Source organism: Crotalus tigris, unplaced genomic scaffold (assembly GCF_016545835.1).
Source record: "Crotalus tigris isolate CLP2741 ecotype Arizona unplaced genomic scaffold, ASM1654583v1 scf7180000017536.10889498, whole genome shotgun sequence".
Lineage (NCBI taxonomy): Eukaryota > Metazoa > Chordata > Lepidosauria > Squamata > Viperidae > Crotalus > Crotalus tigris.
The window spans coordinates 4,191,586-4,207,229 of NW_024096460.1; the positions used below are offsets into that span (position 1 = coordinate 4,191,586).

At 37.8% G+C, this 15,644-nt stretch overlaps 1 protein-coding gene across 1 annotated transcript in view; it reads left to right on the forward strand.

The window, feature by feature from the left end:
* Window positions 1–2,276: 2,276 nt before the first annotated feature.
* HTRA1 (HtrA serine peptidase 1) overlaps window positions 2,277–15,644 on the forward strand; it is a 41,556-nt gene continuing 28,188 nt past the window's right edge. Inside the window, exon 1 of the mRNA XM_039338038.1 lies at window positions 2,277–3,031. Coding sequence (XP_039193972.1) covers window positions 2,533–3,031 — 499 coding nt within the window. The 5' untranslated portion in view covers window positions 2,277–2,532. The remainder of the gene's footprint in view (window positions 3,032–15,644) is intronic.

Genomic DNA, 15,644 nt, shown 5'->3' on the forward strand with positions numbered 1-15,644 from the left:
TGAATGATGCTAAAGAATGAGGGTAAAGAAACCATAGCTTATTCAAGAAAACTTGACTACCCTCCATGAAACGTATTTAAAAGTTCAGATGAAAATTCAAAAAGATTACATAGCAGACTCTGCAAATGAGATAAGTGATGTTTAAATTGGATAAATAAAAAAATGAAATAACACCCCAAATTAGAAAACAGAACCCCTTTAAACTGTGTAACAGTGCAGAAAAATTATCAGGAAAGAAACTTGAAGGAAGCTTCCAGCCAGAGTAAAGCTGGTCATTCTAGCTAGCTTAAAATCCTGTTGGGGATTCCACATGCATTTTACTATGCCATTGGAAGAAGTCCTGTTTTTAATATGAGAGAAGATGGAACACCTGGTAAATGAACTATAACTTCTGAAAGTTATGGTTATTGGGGCCAAATGTTCTGCTACCAGGAATTGTGATTCAATAATACTTGGTGGGCTATAACTACTTCACTGCTACCTTAGTACTGGAGCTATGCCCAAAAGAGTTTTTTTCTTGAGATGTTACCCATTCTAAGATAAACTGACAAAAAGTGTCAATGATTTTCCCTTATGTATTTCTTATTATTTATGTCACGTCTTGTAGGCTGAAAGTATTCCCAAAAAGTTTACAAATAATATGGATTGTAAACAAAATAAACAGTTAAAAGCAAGTAACAGACAGCTGCCCTCTTTATAGGGTAGCTAATGGCTTTGTGGGACAGTAAGAAGAATCCAAGCTGAGATTTCTGGGATGTTCTTCACTTGCCTTCCTCAGTAGTATTTCCTATATTTCCCATAGTATTTTCTATTCATAACAGAATAGGAAAAACATATCACCATCTTGCTTGAGATAAGAAGGACTCTCAAGTATTCTAACTTTTCTGAGAGCAAAATCTATTTGCAACACTCTGTATCTTCACTTAGCATTTGAAAAGGCTGTCTTGAATGTCAGCAAATGCCCTAACTTTTCCTTAGCTAAGTAGCGAGCTGGTTGTGCTCCAGCACTTTTTTTTTTTTTTTTTTTGTGCGATACTGCAAATGTATTAGCAGCAGCATAGGAAGGTATTCTGAGGACAAAGAATGCTTTTCTGTGTCCCAGAAATTTGAAACTTTCCTGGAAGTCAGTGTTTAAGACAGAATATACTGATCCCATTGGAAGTGCGCATCTCAAATATGACCCACAGCGGGCTCTTTTCTGAAAAACACAGGCCATTTTAGCCAACAAACGTAAATATTCTGGAAAAGTCACATTTTGATAAACTAGTAGAAATAGTTTTGTGGTGCCTTATAACTTTTTCATGTGAGAGTGTTTACAAACTGAAATATAAAGTACATAGGTTGTAGAAACAATTAAACAGACAGCTTCCAAGTGGTGAGGAGAATGTGGGGAAAAAGTCAATAGGCTGTGCTTATTGGCACCACCACTGCATCTAGTGCTAGGCTGTTCCAATTGCTTTGCTAGTAGGCCAAACTATGTTAATTCTTGAACATAAGCATGTCATTTTTTAAAACTGCATTTTTGGTCCAATTTGTACAGAGCTTAAGATCATTTATGCATTTGCATGGGCCACAAATACATGTGTTAACCTTCCTGAAGGAAAATTATTAGAGATCGACCAAGACCTGGGTGAACATTTCAAACTATCTGTTGGCAGATTTAATGGAGGAAGTCCAAGAATAAAGAGTTAGAAGAAAACTTCGGAAGTATCTTGGACCAGGATTTTTAAAACGCTTAGGGCAGGGATAGGCAACCTTGACTCTTTTATGACTCATGGACTTCAACTCCGAGAATTCCTGAGCCAGCATGGCTAGCTCAGGAATTCTGGGAGTTGAAGTCCACAAATCATAAAAGAGCCAAGGTTGACTACCCCTGGCTTAGGGTCACCCCTCACCCCCTTCCTGCAACATTGTGGTGCACTTTACAGGCAATAGGATGAATCTGAGTGTAGAACTCTAGGTTGGCTAATAGGATGATCTACTTATAGAAAACGGCACAGAATAGAGTTAACGGAACGACCCTAATACCGCCTGTTCCTCTTCTAGGTATAAACAATTACAGAAATTATGAAAAAAAAATTCTTATGGCAAGTATGGTGAGCTGATATAAACCCGAGAGCCACGCCTTTCAATATTAATAAGAAAAATATTAATAAAAAAAAACCTGTGAAAAGAGGTGAAAAAAAAATTCTGTGAGAGCTTGCAGCAGTTTGCACTCCCACTTGGCGCGGTAGCAGATTTCCTTCGGCCTTGTATAACGGCCTTGTATAACGGCGGCGCCAAGTCTCCTCCCAATCGGCTCCTCAAGTCAGCGGCGTTCTCCACGCGTGTATCCACCTCTCCGGCGGCGCCGGCTCCTTTTAAAGCAGCGCTTCCCTCCTCAGTTGCTCGCCGCGCTTTTGCCAGGCAGCGCTTCCAACTCCCGGCTCTCCCCGCGCGCCAGGACCCTCCTTCCCCACATCGGCCGCGCTGTCCCAGTCAGTTGCGCGTGTTTCGCTCGCTGCACTTTCCGCGCCTTCTTGTGTGGAAGCAATGAAAGCCTTTCTGTGGCCTTTGGCGCCGAGCGGCTGGTGGCCGTGCCTCTTCTTGCTCCTGCTCCCGGGCAGCTTGGCTCAAGTCTTCGGGCGACGTTACGAAGAGCGGGCTTGCCCCGACCGCTGCGACCACTCGCGGTGCCCTGAGGTGCCCGCCGAGTGTGCGGGAAGCGGGCAGACGCTCGACTCCTGCGGCTGCTGCCTTGTGTGTGCCGCACAAGAGGGCGAGTCTTGCGGAGGGTCGCCGTACGGGGAGCCGTCGTGTGCCGAAGGGCTGTTCTGTGTGCTGTCGCCCGGAGGACCCGGAGTGGCGGCTTCGGCCACGGTGCGCCGGCGAGCCAAAGCCGGCCATTGCGTGTGTGCCAGTACCGAGCCGGTGTGTGGCACCGATGGAAAGAGCTACGACAACCTGTGCCAGCTGCGGACCGCTAGCCGGCTTTCCGAAAGCCAGCATCAGCTGCCCGTCATCGCTATCCAGCGGGGCGCCTGCGGTCAGGGTGAGCTTCGCTCAGGAAGGCGGCGGGGGGAAGGCGGCGCGCCTCTCTCAACTTACTTTTGCTGCTAATTCCGCGCGCCTTCGTCGGCTCTCGAAATGCGTTGGACTGCAACATCCATAAATATTGTGATAGGGGACATTTGGAGTCCAACGTATTTGGAGAGGAAATAGGGTAGCGAAAGCAAATGGCTATTTTCTTCTTCTTCCCCCCCCCCCCAAATCTAATTCCCACCCTGCGCGTTATCTGGCACTGAGTTAGATTTGTTAGATCTCTCCGTCGCCTTTTTTTTTTTTGAATAATCTAAAATGCTATTAGTGTGCTAACTTATTTATAAAACTTAATGTAGTTTTTTTTTCTTTGCTGAAGAAGGGAGGGGAAGATTTGGGCTGAGCATGAAATCCTAATTTCTTAGGAATTTATCTTATTTCCAAGATAAAATAACTTAGAAATATTTAAATGATAACCAAACAACAATTTTTCAGTGTTGAGGGGAATTTACACTTCTGGTTTCCAAGGTATCAATCATAGTTGTGTCCCTGACCTACTAAGAAGAAGAAAAAAAGTAGATAGTTGGGGATGCAGCATAGTTCAGGAATGCTGAATGGGCCTGGCTTGGGTCGTGGAAGAAACAGACAGATGGAGGACATCTGTATGAAAAAAAGAGACTGTTCCAAGGAACGAAGACAGCAAATTAGATAAGATATAATAGTGAAAGGACAGTGAAGGAACATCACAGCTTGGAAAAAGAGAATCCAGTTTTGTTAGGTGAGAATAGAAGACTTTTAGAGTAGACCAACCTTTTAACTAGTTATATACTAGGCGAATATCTGGCTGTGAAGAATGTGATTTGGTGATTTGTTTGATTTAGTCATTTTGAAAGCAATAGAATATATTCTATTCTTCCCATTTTACACAGGTACAATATAAACCATGTTATATATTAATAAGAGCCCCTGTTGAATTTTTCTTGCATGTTGAGGACTGTTGTCTTGGTCCAGGCAGATGTGATTTTTTTTCTTGTGTTTTTAATATATGTTTTGAATTTATGTATAGCCATGATGGAAGTGGGTGGTATAACAAATCCAAATAAATAAATAAGAGCATATTAATAGTATATAATTTATACATTATTTTTAGCCCAATTCAAAGGCAGTTATTAATCCAGGCTGGGTTTTTAAGTGCCCACTGTGTTTTATAGTGTTTACTGTGAGTCGTCTTATGTTGATTTATTTTGTAACGATGTAGGCTATTTTAGGATTACTTTGAATGGAAGAATAAGCTAAATAAATAAACAAATGTCTACTGAGAAGTCCAGATGTGTTCTCTAAATCTTACCTCCTGGAAAGTATGTATAAAATTGCACCCCTAGTTCAGTTGTATGTAATATTTTGTATGACTCAAAAGTCATCATAGGTCAGAATCCATGATGATCGTACATAGCAAATTTTTAAAAACAATCTTGGAGGATAAGCATGAGCATTGGCAGCCAAACAATTTTTTTGTTTGCATAGGAAATCATGAGTACAAGAACATTTTTTCTAGGGATGGAAAAGTGAATGGGTGTACATTTTTAACAGAACAACAGGCAGCTGGAAGGAGACGGATTAAGCAGTTATTGCTCATTTACTTATACTTGCAGGGCCTATGGTTGCTTTTCATAAAAAAAATTGGAAGACTTTTGTTTATCTGGGTAAAACATCTGGTTTGGCTTTTACAAATAATTTCCTAGAGATAAATATTTTCTTTGATGAGACTATGACTGAAAAACAAGAGTTTTGTCCCTCACTAGTCTTTTTACCTCTTAGGCCACAATCCAGTTAACATTAACCTAAGAATAAATCCCAACAACAGAAGATTTTCTAAAGCTGGATCAAGCTAATAGACTCAGTCCTATGCATAATTGTAAGCACAGGGTCAAAGTAGATATGGTGGGCAGATTGGAGGAGAAGTGAAATCCTGTTCTATTTCCTATGTTTTTTCATTTAAAATATAATTTTCCAGTATTTTTGATGCCTCCTTTATGCTTATGTAAATCTCATGAGGGAAAAAATAATAATAAAATATAGCTTGGAATGGGAAACTCTAATGGGGAGAAGGTTCATATGTGGCCCTTGCCTTTTGGTTCATCCCATTCTCTCTGTTTTATAATTGGCAGAGTCCAAATTGGCTTGTTTACACAATTTTTTCCTTCATAGTTGAAACCTGATTTCATATATATTCTTAGACTACTCAGTAATATACAATAAACCCTTCTTTTTACAGACTTGAAAAAAATTAAGTCTCAAATTCTAGATTTTAATCATTTCAGGCTAGAATTGAACTGTGCACTCTGAATATTAGTTTATGTGACTCTCACACTGGTGTAGCTTTAATATTATTAATATACATTTATTTATTACTAAATGTCCTTGATTCTAACAATTTATGGTAAATTTAAATTCCAACAGCAGTTTTAGGGTTTGCTATATAGCTGTTACCGATATGTGGATCATTTCTTGGCAATGCTATCATTGTTTTATCAAAATGTAATCCATTTAGCACAATACATTTTGTCACAAGATGGTTGGAAATGCAACTTTAATTTAAAAAATGCCAATTCTTTGTAAAAGAGTAATCCTGAGAAATGGCAGCGAGAAACAATGTGATGCACTGGCCAAAAGAGACTTGGATTCACATCCTGCTTGGTCCCAAAATTATCTGGATGGTCTTAGAGTTAATACTTTTCTTAATGCCCACTAATTCTTTAATACTCATTCCTCTTAACCCTAAATTTAACCCTATTCTATTTAACGATGATGAACAGTTAATCTACTTCCCAGAGCTTTTTTAACAAAGATGATAATGAAAGAATCTCTGTTTGCTCAGGAACTGCATTCCAAAAGAAGCAGTCTTTTGATGCTTATCCAGCACACCTTCCAGGTCTGACCAGTGGTGAATCCTGTCATTCACCACTAATTTTTTTGTGGCTGGCTGAGGAATTCTGAGGAATTCTGGGAGTTGAAGTCCACAAGTCTTAAAGTTGCCAAGGTTGAGAACCCCTGCAAGTTTAGAGAGCCTCAGTCCATCATAAGTCCCCATTGGAAGTTGACATTACAAGTAGTATCACATAATGTGCTCCTGCAGATCTGTTAGTCCCCACAAAATTCACCCAATTTTTATTTGCTGAAAACTCCAACCCCTTGTATTTCTTCTCTGGCTGTCTTCTGCCTCCTTTCAACATGTCACCAGGCGTCAGGAAAAACATTCCCCAGTCAAACCACTCAGCAGGAATGAGTTTGACTTATTTAGCTGTTCTGTTTGTTAACTTCCCACAGACCATTAGAATTTTTGATTAGCTAAATATTTCATATACATGTATTTTTTAATTTTTTAAATATATATATTTTGTTGTTGTTGTTAATTGCGAAGTCGTGTCCGACCCATCGCAACCCCATGGACAATGTTCCTCCAGGTCTTCCTGTCCTCTACCATCTTCTGGAGTCCATTTAAGTTCATACCTACTGCTTCAGTGACTCCATCCAGCCATCTCATTCTCTGTCGTCCCATTTTTCTATTGCCCTCAATCTTTCCCAGCATTAGGCCCTTCTCCAGTGAGTCCTTCCTTCTCATTAGGTGGCCAAAGTATTTGAGTTTCAACTTCAGGATCTGGCCTTCTAAAGAGCAGTTAGGGTTGATCTCTCTCTCTCTCTCTCTCTTCCTCTCTCTCTCTCTCTCTCTCTCTCTCTCTCTCTCTCTCTCTCTCTCTCTCTCTCACACACACACACACACACACACACACACACACACTGAAGCAGTAGGTGTGAACTTAAATGGACTCCAGAAGATGGTAGAGGACAGGAAAACCTGGAGGAACGTTGTCCATGGGGTCGTGATGGGTCTTTCACAATTAACAACAACAACAAATATATATATATATACACACACACACACACACACACACATACATATACATATATATATATACATATATATATATAAACGTACATACATATATATACATACACACACACACACACACACACACACACACACACACACACACTTGAAGACACCAGTGAGGAGGCAAAAACAAAAGTCCACTTCGTATTTTTGGATCTTCTTTTGTATATTGGAGTGAGAAAAGCAGGGCTGCTGTAAATTAAATTCTGGGTTTGGACTTACATGTTTATGCCAATAATGAAACAGAGAGAATGAAGCTTTTTAAGTCTCCTCATTCTTTTTAAGTCTCCTCTCAGTAACTGTTTAAAAATTCCCCTTGAAGATTGGAGAAATGAAAAAAAAAAATAGTTGGTAGAAAGCAGACAACAGAATTGTCAATAGAAATCCTCCCCTTTCTTATACAATATATAACTTTCACCAGTTGATTTATATTAACTGTATGATTTTCAATATTTTCCAAGTTTTTCAAAGTGTTGCTGATTTTCTTGACCACTTATGCTTCCCAGCTATGATGCAAATTACTTGATGAAACTGGGCAGAGTGATATTTTTGGAATAAATTTTTGACCCAGTTACCCAATTCCTAGATTTCCTGATCAGATTTGCACATTTTGTTTTAATTTTTCCTGGACTGTTTTGCTCCTTTGATTGGAAAGTGTATGTTTTGGCTATCTGCTAATTAGGAACGTTTGGGGAATATAGGCATGCATTTCCTTTGGCTGGCACTTTGTCTGCATGTCAGTAGGAAAAGGCTGGAAAAACAGATCTCGTCCTAATGCAGCAAAAATAACTGCAGAAAAATAGGTTAGAGTTATTAACTATATAAGGCTCTCAATAGAAGAGTTTGCTGAACAAAAGGTTGAGTCAGAGTTTGAAACATAATAGAATATAAGGGCTGAAATGCAGTTGGAGATCATCTAGTCTCCAACCACCTGCCCAATACAAGAACTCATTAATGCGGTATTCTCATCAGCAGTCTGTTCAGTCTCAGCTTCAATACTCCCAAGAGAGTCTATCAGATTCTGAAGCAGTCTGTTCCATTGTTGAACAACTTTTACTGTTAATATTTTTGAAGGTATCCAATTGGAATCGTTGACTGACCCAAATTGGATCTTGCAACATTATTCTGGGATAAATATATTTGCTTTATTTGTAAGGCACTAAGAAATTTGAGGCAATCATACCCTATTTGGTTTTTAAAATAAAATTAATAATATTTTGAATTGAGCTTGCAGTTCCTATAAAGATAAAATCAGATAAATATGATCAACGTCTCGGAAAGATTTCTTAAGATGTTTCCTATGGTTAACTTAGTAACATAGCTGCACAAAATAGACTTTTGGAGCCATTTGAAGGCTCATTTTTCTTTGCTCTCCTCCCATCCTTAGGAGTGGTTATTAAGACAGATCCTCAATAATGAGCCACAAAGAGTATCATACGACTGTTTCCCCTTTTCCTCTCTTGTTTGGTGCATTTTTAACTCTGCACTTAATTAATGATGAACTGGTTGCTAATGGTGCTAATATATTTTAGGGCAGGCTTTTCAACCTTTTCACCCATTGTACCACTTTTAGGATATGGCAATATCCGAGTACCACCAGTCGCCTAGCAAGGTGTCAAAAACTTGATGTCCAAAAAAAAAGGAAAAAAGTGATGAAGTATTGGTAGTCCTCGACTTACAACAGTTCACTAGTGACTGTTCGAAGTTACAATGGCACTGAAAAAAGTGCTGAGCAAGACACCTGCCTGCGTATGCGGTGGTGCTCTTCCTCCTGTCTGAGGTTTTCATTGTTGTGAGCATTTCTGTTGAGGATTGGCAGTGGGGGTGGGGTGGGGGGTGTTTGGTTTTTATTCCCCCCCCATCTGCTGGGTGGTTGCAGCAGGTTTTGGTCACTTCACATGACCCTGGGACACTGTGACCGTCATAAATATGAATCAGTTGCCAAGCATCTGAATGTAAATCACAAGACCCTGGAGATGCTGCAACATTCCAGCTGATCGGCGCTTCTTCTGGGCTTAGCAGAAGCGCCAGGATCAACGTCGAGCTCCAGCTGGAGCCTGGCGCTGATCCTGGTGCTTCCGCTGAGCCCTGACAGCCCTCCAGCTCCAGCCATCTCTTGCTCAGGCTTGTGCGGTGCTGCCACCGGTTCAGCTCATTCCCCTCCCCCGCTACCATTTTTCTAGGATGGTTGTGTACCACCTGCCAGGTGCCAATGTACCACAGGTGGTACCCGTACCACTGGTTGAAAAGCCTTGTTTTAAGGAACATTGCAGAACATAAATTATACAGTATACAGGACTGTCCCCAGAGAGCAAGAAAAAGAATGGAAGGAAACTCTTTTACAAGTCTAGATTCTCTTCCATGAAATGCAGATTAAAGACAGTTCGGGCCAGTCAAACAGGATATGAGCTTGAATAGGCATTTGGCTTAGATATCAGAAAAATCAGTTTGCCCTGAGCAACAAAATGCAATTAAGCTCTTAAACACATCTGTGATAACATACAGTAATTGTTATCAGAATTACAGAGCAATAGTTACTGAAGTATATAAGTTGCTACAAACTGAGAACCCTTTTATCCAGTCATATAGTCTTGGGGGCAGGTGAGTCATTGGTCACATGGAGAATTTGGGACGGGATCTCCAAATCCCGGTTTGCGACCCAGTGCCAGGCTGCAGCCTTTTTGGAACCAGGCCGTGGAAGTGGTGGCGAGCTTCTGCATGCACGCACGTTCTCACAAAGCTGCATTCTGGAAAGTGGCACATATACATACACACAATCATCCCTCCTCCCCCCTCATCACCCCCTCTGCCAGTCCACTGAGCCAGAAAGGTTGTAGAAAGCTGATTTAGGAAGTTCAATTTAATAACATGTATAACTAATGTTACACAGAGTGATTATTTTTAACCAAAAGTTCATAATGGCAATTTAAGGGGAAAAAACATAGAGCTAGAAATAAGCTTCAAATGTGCTTGTCGCTAATGTATTGCCATTTTTGAAAATGATGGTTGAAACCAGGAGTTCCTGAATTTTGTAATATTGTGACCCTTAAGATGAAAAATGAATTTGTATAATAACGTCTCCTCCAGTGAGCAAAACTTTGTTTGGGGGGGGATTAGGATTGGACAAGAACTAAATATACAACTTATATGTATTAAATCAGGGGTTACCAAACCCCGGTCCATGGACCGGCACTGGTCCGCAGCATGCCAGCAAGTGGGCCGCACAAACAAGCAAAGCTCTATCCTTGGGATGCAGGCAGTATTCAAAACCACACTCCCTCTGGTCCGCAGAAAAATCTTTCTCCATGGCACCAATCCCTGGTGCCCAAAAGGTTGGGGATCTCTGTATTAAATTACATTTTGATCTTATAGTGAAGTTCTCAGACTTTGCAGGCTGTAGCTTTCCACTGGGATTTGTGCAGGCAAAGTGAAGAATGGTGCTTGGAACAAGCTTTGACAGGGCTGTCATTCTGCTTGTGCAATACTGAATATATTTTTTTTTAAAGAAAATTGCATTCCCCTCTAGGTTGCAGGGGCTTTCAACCCAGTTTGAAAACTTCTATTTTAAGCCATAAAATATTGTAAATTAATTTTAGTTTGCTAGGAACTATTGTTTGAAATTTGACCTTCTACAATTAACAAAGTTTAATTTATATTTTAATTAATAAGAATTTTATTTGCCATTATATTCATAGTATTTTGTGAGTCAGTTTGTATAGTGATTAAGACATCAGGCTAGAAACCAAAATATTGTGGGTTCTTGTCCCGCCTTAGACTCAAAGTCAGCTGGGTGAACTTGGACCAGTCACTTTGTTTAAACTCAAGGAGGAAAGCAATGGCAAACCACTTCTGAAAAACTTTGCCAAATAAAGTGGAGTGACTTGGCCAGGCAGTCTCCAAGAATCAGACATGATTGAAGGGAAGAAAAAAAATAGTATTTGAGGTATTTAGAACAGCAGACTTTTTATTCGTTGAAAATATCCACAGACAACTGGTTCTTTGTATCCACAACAAGAATGTCTAATGTGCTGACTATTAAGGCTTATCAAATGCCCACTTACTGAATTGAATGGTTGCATCCTGTTTCCTAAGAGATAAATGTCAAAAATTTAAATAAAGTCTGAAAAATGTAAATAAATGTCAAAACAATAATTAAAGCACCCTTTTGTTATAACATTTAAGGGATTTGTTGCTTTATTACCTTGTTTTATATTATCTTAAACACTTATCATGATCAAATCAGTTTGTACTGATTATGTATTCACTTTAATTGATAGGTACAAATAAATATTTCTGTTAAAAGTGGTCTAAATAAAGAGCTAATTTTTACTCATTTCAGATGACTGGCTCAAATGAAACACTAAACTATAATTTGATGTTCTGTAGGTGGCTTTCCCCCCTCTTTTCCTTTTCATGACCTTGTGTTTTGAAGCTGTGAACAAAGCAACTTATTGCATTGTGATTGATATATCACAGGGGCTCTCAAAATTTGTGGTAAAGTAACTGTTGCTTGCTTTGGACTTGCACAGGCAGAGTGAGAGCATTGTTCAAACTTGTTCCTAGTTTGCTGGGAAAAAATACAGTAGCCAAACCTAGAGTCTGCTTTGACAATGCTCTCCAGTCAGGTCTGACTTTCAGCCCAGTTGCTCATGATGCTTTGGAAGAGTCAGAAGCCACCCTTTGAGAGCTTATGCAGGTTTCTGCCTCCCCCCCCCAAAATAAAAGACACTTTGATTCTAGTGCTTGAACAATACATTTTAGTGGTTTAAAAAGAGTTAAGTGATTGTACACAGGCTGCAGCTTGCCTTTATTGTTTGCCTTTACCTCCCAATAATCAATAGTTTCATATGACAGCCTTATTTTAGGAAAAAAGCATAACTTGTATTTGAAGACATACAGTACCTAATTGCTTTCTTTGTAGGCCTCTAAATTTCAGGCCCTTCAAGGACCCAATTTAAAAACATTTAATGACCATTCAGTTCATTGCTTCTTCAAAACTTTGAAGTACGTTGAGCCAGTATGTCTCTTGTTGACCAACAAATAAGGACATTTTTTCACTGTGATTTTCCCAACTGACTGTTAGGTTGACCCCACTTATCCTGGTTTCTCATAATCGTTGCGATGTGATAGCCTTTCTGATGTTACTGAAGTACAGCTGCCAGAAGCCCACAATCCACACATCATCGCCACATCTGTGTTAAAGTATGGATAATATTTAAGCATATCTTTCATCATGCTTATCACCCATGATTTCTTAAGAATACTCTATATATTTCATAATAAGCTTCTGAATAAAGTCTCAGAGACATGTTTGGTTTCAAAGTTATTTGCTGTCGAAAAGATCCAAAATCCCATTTTTCATCGTGCAATAAATACATGTCAGCCCTAGGTTATTTAGTTTTTTGGCTCTAGACTATCTGATTTATTTATTTATTTATTTTGCTGTCTCATTAGAAAGCTTTCTTCTTAGTTGATTCAGTTGCTTCTAAAATACTTCTACTGATGTAACTTTCTGGCAGCTTTATCATTAGCACTTTGAGGAAGGCTGGAAAACCTGTGGTTACATTCCACTGAGAACTATTATATTGCCTACACCTATCTCTAGATTCCCTTTCTTTAGTGAGAAATAGCTTATTTCTAGTTGATAATGTAGTGATGCTTCACAACATTATCAATTAGAAATAACCTATTTCTTACTAAAGCAGTTTGTGTCTATATAATCATGAAGATAGTTGGCTGTTTCATACATCATGGACTGTGGTTTACAATTTAGCAAGGAAATGGTTTCCTGTTTAAAACCAAGCTATTCCTGTATGAGAATTTATGGAACCAACATTATGACTTCATCGTCTATTTTGCAAAAATTAAATATTTTAAAAGCACCAGTCTAGCCAGAAATGAGACTAGGAACTCTGAATTTCTGATACTATCTCATCAATTAAAATTTCTTAAGTGGAATTGTAGAATAGAAAGAAAAATATGCACATTTTCATATGAAGTGAAACAAGTAATAAGAGATAAGAGGGATAAAAATTACTGAAATAAAAACAGAACATCAGAATGATAAACATTACAAAAAGAACAATTTTAGGACATTGCAGTCTGAGGTCATGTATTTTTTTTTTTTTAAGTGCGGATAATTCTTAATTTGCTTTAATAATGATGGCTCAGGAATTATGCTCCTGCAAACATAATTTGTTTCCTCAGAAGTTACCTTCCCAATAAAATCAAACTAATTCATAAATTCTATTTGCTGACACTTTCAACAGAGCTATAAATCTTACCTTTAATTTAGATTGTTTTATATAAGTTAACCTGTCACTTCATTCTTTGTGAGAACCAATGTTGTTTATTTAGAACAAAAACTAAAACGTCACCCTCTCCACTTTATAGAGGAATAGAGGAGAATGTAAATATACTGGATAGAGCTGATATATCTAAACCCATAATCTCCAGTTATAAAAATCTCCCAAAATTTAGCTGAAAACAGCTTTCCTACAATTTCTATCAATTAATTTTAGTTCTGCCTTCTGGAGAAATTGAAAAGTTAAATGACTGTTTAATGTAGTCTAGGTTTTAAAATAAGTTCACCATTGGCTTTTCCCATTAACATTAGCACTTTTTCATTTCTTGTTTTTATAGCTTATTTTCCTTTTGATTAATTATGCTTGCATCCTTCTTTGCCTCGCCTCTAATTTCTTTATAAATTGGATACCTTCAAGTGGCCATAAAAATATTTTATTTTTGTGATTCTTTCTCTTTTAAAATGAAATAATAATTATTCTGATTTTGAAAATAATTGTACTGAACTTTAGAGAAATGTTTAGAGAAATTATGTTGAATTTGATAGCTTTATATCCAGTGCACATAATTGGTTTACACAGAGAATTCAATGTACTGTACTTACTTAGTCAGAAGGTAGTAAAAACTGTCCATTATTATTAAAGGGGAAAATTAAATCCAACTGTCATCTAAAGTGATGGAGTAATGAGTAACCTAATTATCCTTATATTAATTATAGCAATTGGTGTTCTAGCAACAAAAAATAGGCAATATTTCTAAATGTCTTAAATAGTTGTGGTCTAGAACAGAGATTTTACTCTAACTGACAATCTAGGCCAGGGGTATCAAATTGCCGGCCCGCAGACCGGATGCGTCATGCTGAAACTGCACCCACCCCATTGCCGGCACTGGAAAAAAAGTCACGGCATGTCACGTGACATTGCGAATTCGACACTCCTGATCTAGACCAATCACTGCATGAGTATTGTTGAACTGACTGAAGGATTAGATAATTATTCACCTGATTTATACCTAAATAGAAAAATATATTAATTAAAAAAAATAGCAAGTAATTCAACACATTAGATTTCAAAAGAGGAAACTTCTCTAAAATAAGGGAATTGGCAAAAAGGAAGTTGCATGAGAAACTAAGAGAGTAAAATCTCTCTGGAATACTTGAGAGTTATTCATAACCACAATAAAGGAAGCTTAGTTATAATGTATACCACAAATCAGGAAAGTACCATGAAAGCAAAAAGTGCTCATCAGCAGTGTTAATAAACAGAAAACAAAAATGCAATTTAAATAAGGAGAACAAAAGAGAAACACACACATTAAGTAGCCCAAAAGATAAAATAGCAACAATAAAAACTGAACCACTTTTCAAGTAACATTAACACACGTTGCAACTAATCTCCAGAAGGTTGCTGAGTCATTTGCTCTTGTTGCCATGGTCAGTTGCTGCCAAGCTTCTTTGTCAGCCTTTCTTTTTTTCTGCTGTTAGTAGGGCCATTTTTCCCCAATAGCGTTACACTCAAGTAATCCTACGCAAGGGATTTTTCCTGTTTATGTAGAGGTTTTCTCTATATTTGTATCAGTTGAAGCCTCTCTAGTGCCCTTATATTTGTGATAAAATAGTGTTTAGATTGAATGCAATTAAACAATTGCTCATTTTTGTTGTTGGACACTATTAAGTGCTGGCACATTTAGGCTAAATTTTCATAGTCTGTGATACTTCTTTTTCATTTGATTTGTGCTGATGATGGAGGGAATCTGTAACAATTATTAGGAATTCAGGATACTGACAATCAATGTTTGTTGACCATCTGTATAAGAGGCCCATAATATTTCTGTATCTAATATAAACCTAAATAAGAAAATGGCAAATAGTAAATAGGTTTCAAGTTCAAAACTAGGGTGGTAATGATTGCTATATGCACAGTTCACAGTAGTAAATATTTAAGTTTCTACAACCCTGAATCCTCTAATTGTACATAACTGATTATACAGTACTTAATTTGTACTTGTATTTCAATATTTCATACATACATACATACATACATACATACATATATATATGAAACATATATATATATAATATATATCCAAATTTCTTTTTCTGACAAAGAGTTATATAATATATATATATATACACACACACACACACACATACATCTATACATACACACAAAATGTCTGCTAGTTTAAATTTATTTGTCCCCTATATAACATTGAACTTAAAGCTTTAATATCCAAAGATAAGTAGCCAATTTGCTTCTAAAACACCAGTAGTAAATTTTGATTTACTAATAATCTATAATTTTTTTCTATTACCAATAATTTGTAATTTTTTTCCTCTTATGCTTTTCAGCTTGCAAAATTTTGTGTGGTT